Raw genomic sequence first — 14728 nt, 5'->3', positions numbered from 1 at the left:
AAACCCAGTCCCTAGGCGGGGGGGGCCTCAGGAAGATGTATGGACGTATAAATAGCCTGGTGAAATAGTACATTACATTAGCCAATCCGTGCATATCCCGCGCCTGCGTTCCTCTTGACCTCTTAACGGGGAGGGAGTGACACGTGGAGTGACCCCCGGCTTGCCCCCACGGCCCGGCCCTGCCCTGACCCCACGGCCCGGCCCGGCTGCCCCATGCGGCCCGACCCTGACCCCGCGGCCCGACCCAGACCCCCCGCGGCCCGAGCCAGACCCCCCGCGGCCCTGACCCCCCGTGGCTCCACCCTAACCTCCCGCGGCCCGGGCAGATGGTGGGGTCCACTGGCCTCTCATCATTTGGCCAAAAGAATGCCTGGAATCCAAAGTCACTCTATAAACGTTGCGCTCTGCAAACATTGCTCAAAAATCATTAAATCCTCTGGCAAGCTGCGATGCGAGGCAGTAAAACAGTAAAAAACGTGAGCTGCGGACGTGAGGCAGTAAAACAGTAAAAAAACGTGAGCTGCGATGCGAGGCAGTAAAAGCGTGAGGAAGCGCCACCGGGCCTCCGCTACACCGGCTGATTGAAGCCCCGCTTTGACCTTTACACGGAAATACACCGCTTCATCCTTTTAGCTAATTACCAAACCAGCGCCAGCTGCATTAAAAAATACCTCTGTATAGGAATAATTATAGGCATTAATAGCCTAGTCTCTAGTCTAGTATGGTACAGTATGGTACTGCTATTCTCGCCCGCTCTAGAGCCAGTAAAGGATGATAATGTCCACCAGCCGATATTCGAATTTCGATATCGACCGATTGTGAAACGGCCCGGTCGGTATACAGTATCGGCAATCCCATTTATCAGTCGATCCCCAGTTAGGGCATTGATTGCCGTCGGGCCTACATACGGTATGTTGAAAGAAAGTATGCACGCAAGGTACTGTGAGATTAGCCTTTGGTCTTCGTTGGCAAATCCACAATAATGATGCAACTGTGCTCTGGTAGAGTTTAAAGAGGAATTTGTGTGGTGTGAGTTGTGGGCGTGGCTAGGTACCTATGAGGGGGTTGAACGTGGGGGGGGGGGGGGTGGCCTTTGCGAGTTGACGGCAATCAAAATTATCACCCAGTTTTTGGGTGAATATCCTATCTCTAAACTGCTTTGCCAGGGTAGTTGGCAAAAGGCACCAGAATGTCAGAATCCCAGGCCAATCCCCAACGCGTGAATCAATGCAAAGTGATAGTGAATCCTAGTTTTACTTAGATTCGTAGATTTGTCATGATGCCTTTTGGTGTGTGACTTCATTCCTCTGGAACTCAACCGGGTGTGTCCATGATGTGTGATATAATGACATCTTTATTTTCACTGACTGTAGATATACATCACTTTTCAGGGTCACCCACCTGGAGGGCACAGTTCATCATGCGAATGACGTAGTCGAACTGCTGGTGATCCAGTATGGCCCGGTTCTGCTGGACATGGAGACTCAGCTCCTCAGTCAGACACTGGCGGGCCGCTTTGCCTTTCAGGGCCCGCAGCGCAGCCGGCAACGACTGCAGACAGACAGACAGACAGAAAGAACAAGTTCAATTTAAGATGTTTTAAGACCTTTTAATACCACTCAGAGCAAACTGTAATACCAATTTCACGACCATACTAGTAAAACTCAAACAAACACTGAACTGGCGGCTGCACTCGCGTGCCAATTAAAATTCTTGTTCATTCCATATAAGCTCTCACCAGATGCACCAAGCTCCCGGTAGCCCCGCGAAAAACGACTTAAATACAAAAACATTTCATATATTTAATATTATTTAATCTCCCAAATCCCTCCAAAATGTAATACCTATGCAAATTAAATGTAAAACTTTTTAATACCCTGCAGATACCTTGATTATCCCTTAACAAACCAACAACAACACAATTATTTTAACCCATACCTGTAATTCAAAGGAACACTACAACATAAATACACTTATTTACCATCTTCCCAAGAATCAGACGAGAAGATTGATATCAATTTCATCTCTGTGCATCAGTTTTGGAGTCGTTGGAAGTTGTATTTCTTCACTTTTGAAGGAGCTAGGCTAGCTGCTGCCTACTGCTTCCAGTCATTGTGTAATGTGCTAAGCTAGGCTAGCTGCTCCCTACTGCTTCCAGTCATTGTGCTAAGCTAGGCTAGCTGCTCCCTACTGCTTCCAGTCCTTGTGCTAAGCTAGGCTAGCTGCTCCCTAGTGCTTCCAGTCAATAATGCAGGACCTGTTGCGGAGGTCTTTATTCGGCATGCAACGACACTCAATGTTTTAGCGGTACACACAGTGGTTAGTTTTTTTAGCACACACACCGGAACACACACGCATGCATTGTCTCTTTAGAATCGCCGATGCGATTCGTCTCTGCGATTAACCCATCCCGTCGTCCTTCCCCCCCAAGGGCAGCCGGGAGCAGACAGGCGTCAACGTGAGCTGCGCCAGGGGACCAATCCAAGTGCTCCTGTCCGTCTTCGTCAAGGACGCCACAGCGTTAGCGATCTGTTGTTGTGCATGTTTTTCCATTGGGTTTATCTTATCGGGGGGGAAACCCTTGCGAGCACGGGGAGAACATGCAAACTCCACACAGAAAGGCCTGGGAGATAGCCCACCTGGGTACCTGGCATCATGGAAACCTGGTCCCCAAGCGGGAATCGAACCCTGGACCTTCTTGCTGTGAGGCGACAGTGTTAACCACTACACCACCCACCATTGTGCTAAGCTAGGCTAGCGTGCACCTGGACTTCTCTCTGGGGCTACTGGACACACAGATGAAACTGGTACAGTATCAATATTCTTGACTCTGGGGAAGACGGAAAATATATGTGTATTTTCTAAAACGTTGGGGTGTTCCTTTAAAAACAGACGAAATATATCACATTGTGATATATCAGAGCGATGAGCAGAGTCGTGAGGACAGCACAAAAGATCTGTGGATGTGAGCTTCCCTCCATCCAGGAAATATATACGAGAGCCGGCGCATCAAAAAAGTCCGGAAAATTATCAAGGACCTAAATCACCCCAACCATGGACTGTTCCAGCTGATGCGGTCTGAAAAGCACTACCGCAGCCACACAGCCAGAACCAACCGGCTTTTTCCCCCAAGCCATCAGACTCATAAACAGAGCCCCATTGACCCCCCCCCCCCCGACTACACTTGAGAAGCACTGTTGCGGCTGACAACCGTATTGCACATTGCATTTTGCACTGCAAAAAAATTGCACATTACTCATTCATTACACACATACTTATTTTTTTTTTTTTTATCGTACATAGCCATCTTTGTTATTTAAAATGTATATAGTTAGTATAATATTTACATCCTGATCTGCACTCCATCTTATTTTATTATTAAGAATCTTATCTTATTACTAAGAAAGAAGCTGCTATGGTCGAGGGACCAAACATTTCACTGTTCTTGCTGTAAAGTACTGTAATGAGTGACAATAAAGGAATCCAAATCTGAATCTCATGAATATCATATGTATTTCAATTGGGTTTTCTACTCAGCAGAATACCGTACAATACTTTCTGACTTCTTAATGTGCAACAGTGCTTCCTTGTGAGATTGGCCAAGGGACGCAGTATTTTGATTCATAGTGCATTATGGATCATGTGTGACTACTAGGGTCCGAGCGTATGTGGTGTCGAAGCAACATAGAGCGTACTGTATGGATACAGTATTAACAACTTGTTAATTCATAGCATATTAGCGATCGATTGATCGGACGTGTAGCGCAGGTTAATTGTGATAACGTATGAATGCATGTTGTCTATTCTATGATTATTGTCTATTTTATACCCATTTTATGTCTGCACTTTATGCATTGCTTTTATTTAGTAAATTCTCTGCTCATTTTATGCCCGTCTATATTTATGCTAATTTTATGCTTATGTTATGCCTATGTCTTTTATGTCTACATTACTGCGGTGAAGCACTTCTTGCAATTCTTGTATGAAAGGTGCTATACAAATAAAGTTTATTATTATTATTATTATTGGATTGCAACAGGAGCATGTTGCATGCTTTCTGTAACACCGGTTCTATGATTTGGTTTGTGAATGAACGTTCCTTTGTGCATAATTGCTGTTGAACTAAAAGGAGCTTTTTACCGTCAAGCACGCTTAAAACTGTCTGCCATTATTGTGTATCTTTTAATGACGATGACAGCAGGTGCAGAGGTGGCAGGCTGTGTTGAAAGCTTCTTGGCAGAGGTGGAGGAGGTATGTGCTTCCCAGTGCCCCCCGGTTTGTTTGTTTGTTTGTTTGTTTTCCTCTCCAGAGCCCGTGTAAGTGAGCACACACGACCGCCGATAAGAACCCTGGCAAGGCCTCCTTCAACTCCAAACACCGAACATATGCATGGCACACGCACGGCGCGGCGCGGGGCATTCAAACCGCCGTATCTGCCGTATATAAAAAGACTCGAGCGAAACCCGTGGCCCTGACGCGGCGGCTCAGGACACATGTACAGAACGGCCCTGCCGACCTAGAACAACCCGAGCTAGAGTGCATACGTACGGATAATGGTTTTCACATTGAAGGGGTTTTTACAGGCTCACGGGGGCTATAGAATGCATGCTCCGCGCTCCTGCGTTCTCAGAGGGACACTATAAGTGGCCGTACCGAGTCAGAGGGGGGGTGCGTAAAAAAAAATAAACTGGCTACCGTCCCATTCTGTACACACGTGGGACGGACACCAGCCATGCGCGCTCCCCTGCGGGGGCTTCACGTACAAAGGGTTAAATTGTGAACGTTTTTTTTAATAGTGTAATATTTAATAGTGTAAAACCGTATTAATAAGTGTAGATGTTTCGGGGCGACGGACGGACGAACACGAGCGGAAAAGTGAACAAATGCAATGCTGTTAAAAAACAATACGCTCCGTTTAGCGATAACGGGGGGGAGATTACGAGGTCTCGGAGTTAGAGATTAGAAGGCCGCCGCGCGTCAGACGACCAGCTGGGAGTCGTTAGGTTAATGAAGGCAGCTGGAGGCCCCACACTGCCGGGACGTGTCGTCTGAAGGATGGAGGTCTCTCTCTATCTGTCTCGGAGAGAGAGACGTCGTCGCGCGTCACCTGCTCGGTCTCCATGGTCTTGCTGTCGAAGATGAAGGAGATGCAGCTCCGCACCACCTCCAGCCGCCGGGCGCTGTTGAACACCGTGCCGGTCTTCCCCACGATGGACACTGGACAGAGCAGAGGGGTAGAGGCATGGTGAGCAGAGGGGTAGAGAGGCAGGGTGACAGAGGGGTAGAGAGGCAGGGTGACAGAGGGGTAGAGAGGCAGGGTGACAGAGGGGTAGAGAGGCAGGGTGACAGAGGGGTAGAGAGGCAGGGTGACAGAGGGGTAGAGGCAGGGTGACAGAGGGGTAGAGGCAGGGTGACATAGGGGTAGAGAGGCAGGGTGACAGAGGGGTAGAGGCAGGGTGAGAGAGGGGTAGAGAGGCAGGGTGACAGAGGGGTAGAGAGGCAGGGTGACAGAGGGGTAGAGAGGCAGGGTGACAGAGGGGTAGAGAGGCAGGGTGACAGAGGGGTAGAGGCAGGGTGAGCAGAGGGGTAGAGAGGCAGGGTGAGAGAGGGGTAGAGAGGCAGGGTGACAGAGGGGTAGAGGCAGGGTGAGCAGAGGGGTAGAGAGGCAGGGTGAGAGAGGGGTAGAGGCAGGGTGAGCAGAGGGGTAGAGAGGCAGGGTGAGAGAGGGGTAGAGAGGCAGGGTGAGAGAGGGGTAGAGAGGCAGGGTGACAGAGGGGTAGAGAGGCAGGGTGAGCAGAGGGGTAGAGAGGCAGGGTGAGAGAGGGGTAGAGAGGCAGGGTGAGAGAGGGGTAGAGAGGCAGGGTGAGAGAGGGGTAGAGAGGCAGGGTGACAGAGGGGTAGAGGCAGGGTGAGCAGAGGGGTAGAGAGGCAGGGTGACAGAGGGGTAGAGAGGCAGGGTGACAGAGGGGTAGAGGCAGGGTGAGCAGAGGGGTAGAGAGGCAGGGTGAGAGAGGGGTAGAGGCAGGGTGAGCGGTGGAAGAGAAAGCCACCACAATCACCAGACGCTGTTAGAAACAGAGTCTACGTTTACATGTTGTCATTTAGCTGCCGCTTTTATCCAAATTTAGGTTAAACATAATACAAAAACAATACTAATCACTTTTCTTTTTAGAAAACTAAAAACAAACAACAATAAAAATATATATAATAAAGACTACATAAGTAGTAAGAACCCCCCCCCCCAAGGTTCAAGCCAGACCGCTCCCTCGAAAGCTCCATCAAACACACACAACGTCCAAACACTAGCAGCGCACATTCCTAAAAGCCCCCCGACGACGTCAACAACGGGCTCCGAGTCTGATGACGTACCGACGGGGGGTCCGGCGGGCACCACGCACTTCCTCTCTATCCGCGCGGGCACGGGGACGCACAAGTACTTGGCCACGCCCTCCTGGACCAGCCCTTCCACCTGGTCCTCGGCCAGCAGGGGGAAGGGAACCTGGTGCACCCGCAGGTGGGAACCCTCCGACGGCCGAGGCACCTTCTGGAACGCCATGTGGGGGTTAGGGTTCTCCTGGAGAAGAAGCACATGGGGGGGTTAGGGTTCTCCTGGAGAAGAAACACATGGGGGGGTTAGGGTTCTCCTGGAGAAGAAGCACATGGGGGGGTTAGGGTTCTCCTGGAGAAGAAGCACATGGGGGGTTAGGGTTCTCCTGGAGAACAAACACATGGGGGGGTTAGGGTTCTCCTGGAGAAGAAGCACATGGGGGGGTTAGGGTTCTCCTGGAGAAGAAGCACATGGGGGGGTTAGGGTTCTCCTGGAGAACAAACACATGGGGGGGTTAGGGTTCTCCTGGAGAACAAACACATGGGGGGGTTAGGGTTCTCCTGGAGAACAAACACATGGGGGGGTTAGGGTTCTCCTGGAGAAGAAACACATGGGGGGTTAGGGTTCTCCTGGGGAAGAAACACATGGGGGGTTAGGGTTCTCCTGGAGAAGAAACACATGGGGGGTTAGGGTTCTCCTGGGGAAGAAACACATGGGGGGTTAGGGTTCTCCTGGAGAAGAAACACATGGGGGGTTAGGGTTCTCCTGGAGAAGAAACACATGGGGGGTTAGGGTTCTCCTGGAGAAGAAACACATGGGGGGTTAGGGTTCTCCTGGGGAAGAAACACATGGGGGGTTAGGGTTCTCCTGGGGAAGAAACACATGGGGGGTTAGGGTTCTCCTGGGGAAGAAACACATGGGGGGTTAGGGTTCTCCTGGGGAACAAACACACGCATACAGCAACACACACACCGTTCTGTAGCAATGTGGTTAAGTAAGTATCCTTTACTATACAATAATAATAATAATATCCATTACGGCGTAACAATGCAGCGGGTTAGTATCCGCTTGCTGCACAACAATGGAGCGGGTTGTAACGATACGATCTATTTTCACGTCACCATGACGACGTCCCAGAGACTCACGTTCTTGAAGAGCTGCTCGGAGAGTTCCCTCATGTGCTTCTGCAGCTTGGCAGGGCTGGCGTCCTCCTCCTTCACACACTCTGGGTCAAAGGCCACCAGCTACACACACACACACACACACACACACACACACACACACACACACACAGACACACAGACAGACAGACAGACAGACACACACGCAAACACAGACACACAAGCAAACACACACACGTGAACACAAATATAACCATGCATGCGAACACACACACACATAGACAGACAGACACGCATATGAACAGACACACACAAGCATGCAAACACACACACACACACACACACACACACACACACACACAGCTCTTATTAACAAGCTGAATAATTGAGCTATTAAGAATGCACAATTAATCACACTTAATCTACTTGTGAGCTGTCCAACATTATTATTATTATTTCAAATAATTGTATGAAAAGTTGGCAGAGTAGCAAAATGAGGGTTCAAAGCATCAAAAGGACGGGTTCACTGATACGGTGGGGATGAGAGACAGCAGGCACTGTCTCTACTAGTGTTGTTACTGTAGCTACTGTAGGTTTGCCAAGCAGCTGTACCTTTGGAGACGGATGCCTACAGTCATTCCAAGGTTCAATCGCACGGCCACCCGGCTATCTTTATGAAAAACGACCTGCTAATGGCCCCAGTGAAGGCTGAAAAGTACTTCCTCTAAAAGATATGAAATGTGCTGATATGTTTTAAGTCAAGTTTGTTTATATAGTCATTCATCACAGTCAGACGTATATCGAAGGGCTTTATAAGCCCACGTTGTTGCAACAGAGCAGAGTTTTTGTTGCTGACATTCACTTTTCCAACACCAGCCTCTCCACTTGGATACTTCCATCGCTGACAAAGAACCTTTAAGATGACTCTCGTCGATTTATTTTTACCCACAATTCCAGCACTGGGATTTTTCCAATGCAGTGTTAAGATTTCGCATGAGTTAAATATAGTTTAAGCGTATTTAAGCAGGTCTTTTCATTGGGTTAGCATGCAGGTTAATTAAACAATGTCAGCAGACCTACTAGAGCTAAACTAGCCAACAGTAAAAAGGCTAACTCTTCTGATCTCCTTCCCCTTAGTTGCCCCCCCCCCCCCCCCCACTGTTAAGCACCTTGGGTCTCATGAAAGGCACTATAAAAATCTAAGAAATTATTATTATTATTAACTCTGGTTACTATTGTTTAAGAGAAACACCTTGAGGCAGGTGATGTAATGTAGGAAGTGTTTTGACCCATCCTCTTAATAATACCTCTGAATGTCCATATTATTCTCAGGCCTAGGACAGTCGAGTTAGTATTTAGGATACATGTATCGTCTACGTACGGCACAAGTACAGTGCAGCGAAAAGGAGTTGGCATCTAACCAGAGTGCAATGTAACAAGTGCATTAACAATACAGTGTAACAAGTGATTATATGGAATATATATAACAAAGCTACTGAGTAAATAAGCTACTGTGGTATTATTATATGTACAGTGATACATGTATAAATAGTACACTATGGTAGTAAGCCATAATGGCCAGTGGTATGACTATTAAGAGTAGGTATGTGATATATATATATATATATATATAGTATATACAGTTATGGAAGCAAGTCAAGGAGACTCAGGAACAGCTTCTTTCCCTCAGCTGTCATCTCCCTGAACCCTGTGCCACGATGACAGCCCCCCCCCCCCCCCATACTGTATAAACTCGGAATTCTGACTCCATTGCCTACGCCCTAGGCTCTGTTACCCCTACTGTACGACTTTGAACTCTGTTGCCTGTACTCAATGTACATTTACTTATCTGTCTGTACATACCTGCATATAATCCTTTTTACACATAGATACTATATCTACAGTATATCTGTACATATCCCTTACCCACTCATACTAGTTACGCTGCTGGCCAGTATGACTACTACCATACTGTCTTTATACGTGTATCACTGGACAAATTTCATATTACAACTCTGTACTTACATATGATTAGCGCTACACTCAGTAGTACTAATTTATATATTTCGTACCCAGTTTAAATCACCTGTACATTGTATATTACTATTGCACTTTACTGTTACATTTGCACTCTGGTTGGATGCCAAACTGATTTGCGTTGTACTGTACTTGTGCTGTATAAATGACAATACATTTGAATCAAATCTAATCTAATCTAACATATACTCTCTCCCAGTGTTAGACATGAGAGGCTTGTGATGTTATATTATGGCCTGGAGTTGTTCCACTCAGAATGAATCAATGAGTGGATTTGTGTTCTCAATGATTCTTTGGACCTTTATATCCAAATGAAGTTTTTATTTTTTATTATAGCATCACTATCAGTTCCAAAGTACAAAGTACCACCATCCCCTGAAACTCATTGGGGGTACTACAGTATCTATCTCAGTGGTTCTCAAACTACGGGTCGCGACCCAAAGTGGGGTCACGGATAGGTGACAGTGGGGTCGCGCATTGGCAAGTAAACATTTTCTGGCAACATATTTTGGCTAAATATGCCTTGTTTTATGAATGTGTATTAATAACATAGTGCTGTAATAAAATGTTCTAATAAATATGCATGATCAAGTTCAACAACGTGTGCTTTTATTTTGATATTCCTTAATTCCACGTTGAAATTACGTGATACATTAATAACCCCTGATCTATCTGAATCACAAACTTTTATCTTTTTTTCTTACTGGAAAGCAGGAGTGAACGTTAACCGACCTTCCTAAGGCAAAAGAAGTGCATATTTTAAATCTGACATTTAGCAGCATTGTCCACATAAATGCACCCTAGTCCCGTACCTCATCAAAGAGATCACAGGCTCGGTAAGGTGGGCCTCTCTCGGAAACGAAACCCGCAAAAGCCATGCCGTCCAGAACCTTGGTCAGGAAGTCGTTCTCGATTAGGCCGCGCTGGCCCAGGAAGGCAGTCTGGACAGAGAGAAGGTTACAGGCACAGAGTTAGTTTGATGACACAAAATAAAATAAAAGTGATTTGGTGGATGCTCTGATCCAAAGTAAGGCTGGGCCATCTGTGTGACCGTAAAGTAAATGATTTCAGTTCAATAGTGCATCACACCTTCCATTCATAATCAGTGATGCTTACCTATCATTTGATTATCTGTACCCAAGAAGATCTGTACCTAGAAGTCCTTTCCCCATATCGCCTAGCCCTGATCCAGAGAGCCTTATCCCTAATCCTAACAGTTCCACGCCTAGCCCTGATCCAATGCAGACCAGAAAAATATGTTTGTCTTGTTTACATCAGGGTCCCTCATTTTCAATTCATCAAGACATTTATGACATTATAAGTCTGGGGAAACACTTATGATTCTACACTACAACTACTTTTTATACTCCAAAAAAGAGCCATAAGGATAGTTCACATGGCAGGTTATCGAGATCACACAAACATATTATTTTTAAAGTCAAAAACATTAAAGTTAAATGATCTTGTGGAATTTAAAACAGCACAATTAATGTATAAAGCAAAAGGTAATGTACTTCCAAGAACTGTTCTTTGATAGAGAGGGGGGTTATAATCTGAGGGGAGAACTCAATTTAAAAGTTCTTAGTGTACACACTACCAGGAGAAGACTGCATTTCCATGTGTGGAGTGACACTGTGGAACAGTCTGAATGTGGTGCTAAAGCAATGTCCAAACATGAGACAATTAAAACTTAATTATAAGGAAATGATTTTCACGAGGTACAGGGATGAGGAATGGATTTGACATTCACGGGTGTTTACATTTTTTTTCTCTCCATGTTTTACATATATAATTTTAGTTTTTTGTTTTGCATATATATTTGTTTTGTAAGGCTTTAAATTAGTACACTCATTTGAGTAGTGGAAACGGGGTAGGATTAAATACTTCTTCCTACTCCTTTTCGAACATGTTATTGAGTTACAGTATGTTTTGTTTGTTTATTCTTTTCCATTTCATTTCTAGAGATCAATGATTTGTTTTGATTTTATATTGTTTGTATTTTGTTCTAAATAAAGATTTCAAATCAAATCACACTCCAGCCCAGTAGAAATTGAAATGGCTACCCCTCGACAACAACAAGAGTTGTTCCACGAGTTCAGTGTGACCCGGCTATCTTTATACTCTCGTAATGACGAGTTGTATAGGTGAGGGTAGCGACGGATCTCTTTTTTTTATTATCTTTTTTCCTCCTTCTTTTTCCGATTTTTCTCCCATCCCAATGTTAGTCCGTATGCCAATTCCCAATCCCCTTCCTGGTCGTTGCGCACTCTACCCCCTACCGTCGGTCCGGGAGGGCGGAGACTATCACATGCTTCCTCCGATACATGTGTACCCAGCCCACCGCTTTTTTTCACCTGGCAGCACGGACTCTCACTGAGAGTGTAACGTGTGGAAGGTCACACTACCTCTCTTAGATCCTTCCCTAGCTGTGCAGGCGCCCCACCCGAACTGTAGGAGTCGCTGTTTACAACGACCAGGACCCACCCTCGCCGGGTTTCCCACCCGCTAACACAGCCAATTGTGTTAGTATGGACGGTCGGCCAACCCGGAAGCACCACAGCTGGATTAGATCCCACTGTCTCTGTGGTGGTAGAAAGACGCTTAGTCCGCTGCGCTATCCCGCCGCCCGCGACGGATCTCTTTAAAACTAAAAACAAACGTACACGGACCATGTTGCTTTCCCAGCAGGCACTGTCTGCGTTATGACAGCTGGGCACATGCGCAGTCGGCACGCATATTCACGGAGGTATCTGCGCGGTTAGAAAATCAGGCTTGCACACGGACACGGATCCGACGTCCGTGCAGACAATAACATTGACGGAAATTACGCAAATTACGTCCACGAGTACCATCGCGCATCTGCGGACACGGGAAGTATATTCACTATTCAGGCCTTAAAGGATAACTCCACTTTTTTTGGAAATTAGCTTATTTAACATCTTCCCTGGAGTTAGACAAGAAGATGCATACCTTTTTTGTCTCTGTGCGTGCATTTTAGCTTTGGGAATAGACGCTCCGTTAGCATAGCTTAGCTTCATCACTGGAAGTGAGGCAGGACAGTAGCCTTACAGTGCCTTACAGTGTATTGCAAGGTCTGACATTGACCAAACTTGATATGCATGACCTTGGTGGGCTCTAGGTCAACTCCTGAAAAGGGGGTCAATGTCAGACTTTGCAATCAAAAGTTAGGGGGCTAATAACCCTTGCCATAATTTCAGTGCGCCCCTAACTTTTGATTGCAAGGTCTGACATTGACCCCCTTTTCAGGAGTTGACCTAGAGCCCACCAAGGTCATGCATATCAAGTTTGGTCAATGTCAGACCTTGCAATACACTGTAAGGCACTGTAAGGCTACTGTCCTGCCTCACTTCCAGTGATGAAGCTAAGCTATGCTAACGGAGCGTCTATTCCCAAAGCTAAAATGCACGCACAGAGACAAAAAAGGTATGCATCTTCTTGTCTAACTCCAGGGAAGATGTTAAATAAGCTAATTTCCAAAAAAAGTGGAGTTATCCTTTAACAGTTCCATGCCTAGCCCTGATCAAGAGCACCTTACCCCTAACCATAACAGTACCACGCCTAGCCCTGATCCAGAGGGCCTTAACCCAGAGTGAGGGCCCTCTGCTCCACACACACAGTAGAGTCTTCTAGCCCAGAGTGAGGGCCCTGATCCACACACAGTAGAGTCTTCTAGCCCAGAGTGAGGGCCCACAACACACACAGTCGAGTCTTCTAGCCCAGAGTGAGGGCCCACAACACACACAGTAGAGTCTTCTAGCCCAGAGTGAGGGCCCACAACACACACAGTAGAGTCTTCTAGCCCAGAGTGAGGGGCCCACAACACACACAGTAGAGTCTTCTAGCCCAGAGTGAGGGCCCACAACACACACAGTAGAGTCCTTCTAGCCCAGAGTGAGGGCCCTGATCCACACACAGTAGAGTCTTCTAGCCCAGAGTGAGGGCCCTGATCCACACACAGTAGAGTCTTCTAGCCCAGAGTGAGGGCCCTGATCCACACACAGTAGAGTCTTCTAGCCCAGAGTGAGGGCCCCTGATCCACACACACAGTAGTCTTCTAGCCCAGAGTGAGGGCCCACAACACACACAGTAGAGTCTTCTAGCCCAGAGTGAGGGCCCACAACACACACAGTAGAGTCTTCTAGCCCAAAGTGAGGGCCCACAACACACACAGTAGAGTCGTCTAGCCCAGAGTGAGGGCCCCTGATCCACACACAGTAGAGTCTTCTAGCCCAGAGAGAGCCCACAACACACACAGAGTAGAGCTACACTCTAAAAGGACCACTGATTACAGAACCACATGTCTGGAAGCACTGCAGTCGTTCATATGGAAATGCTGTAAGGAAGACTGGACATATTTATAACAATCACGACACGTGGAATCCATGAGGACACATTTACAGAAAACTTCCCCGAAGGAGGGCCTGGATCTTTTTTTCCTCGAAATCATCCAACACGCCGGTAAAAAAAAGCACTAATTCTGTATTTGAGAAGAAAAACATTTTAGACATTTTAACAATTGAATTTTCCCCTCAAAGTTCCACCCGGGCTTCGTAAAGCCGGTATCACCATCTCAAAACTTGCTCTTCTTCTGTGTTGCCTCAGTCACCTCAGTTCAAGAAATGTTTTGTAAATGTTTTTTTATTATTTTTTTTGTGCGTGTGTGTGTTTTGGTTTTGTATTCTAAAGAAAGACCAAAAATAAAATACAATTATGAGACGAACCGGATTCATCTTTATTGTGTCTTAGTATAAATCATGCCAGGGATGGGGGGGGTCATATATGGGCACTGATTATCACTGTTGCCACTTGCCTCACAGCAAGAAGGTCCTGGGTTCAAACTCCAGTAGGGCATCTTTCTGTGTGGAGTTTACATGTTCTTCCCATGTTTCTGTGGGTTTCCTCCACCTACTCCGGTTTCCGCCCACAGCAAAAGACGTGCAGGCTAGGTTTCCTGCCAGTGCCCTTGACCAAGGTACTGGCATCAGTGGCGTCGTTTGGCAGGTGTGGCAATTAGGGAGGGTGGGGGGGTGCAGGGGATTTTTTTGTCAAATCAGTTGCGCAATAGTCACTTTTGGTGAGTTGTTTCTAGGACTACACAAGCATTTTTAGTATAGAAATGTGTCAACAGACTAAAGCAGGGAACCACAATATTTTGCATACAAATTATGCAGAATGTAATATCATAACTGTCTATTATTTTTCTTACAATTGAGCCAATTTT

General features: G+C 46.6%; 1 protein-coding gene across 1 annotated transcript in view; it reads right to left on the bottom strand.

Moving 5' to 3' along the window:
• sbf2 (SET binding factor 2) overlaps nt 1-14728 on the bottom strand; it is a 344856-nt gene that overhangs the window by 172505 nt on the left and 157623 nt on the right. Inside the window, exons 12-16 of the mRNA XM_084308216.1 lie at nt 10299-10427; nt 7474-7572; nt 6370-6574; nt 5108-5217; nt 1402-1551 (exon numbers count right to left, since the gene is read on the bottom strand). Coding sequence (XP_084164342.1) covers nt 1402-1551; nt 5108-5217; nt 6370-6574; nt 7474-7572; nt 10299-10427 — 693 coding nt within the window. The remainder of the gene's footprint in view (nt 1-1401; nt 1552-5107; nt 5218-6369; nt 6575-7473; nt 7573-10298; nt 10428-14728) is intronic.

Source organism: Notolepis coatsorum, assembly GCF_963971535.1.
Source record: "Notolepis coatsorum genome assembly, chromosome: 2".
Taxonomy (NCBI): Eukaryota; Metazoa; Chordata; class Actinopteri; order Aulopiformes; family Paralepididae; genus Notolepis; species Notolepis coatsorum.
The sequence above is the reverse complement of the archived record's forward strand: the minus strand, read 5'-3'. Positions and strand labels throughout refer to the sequence as shown.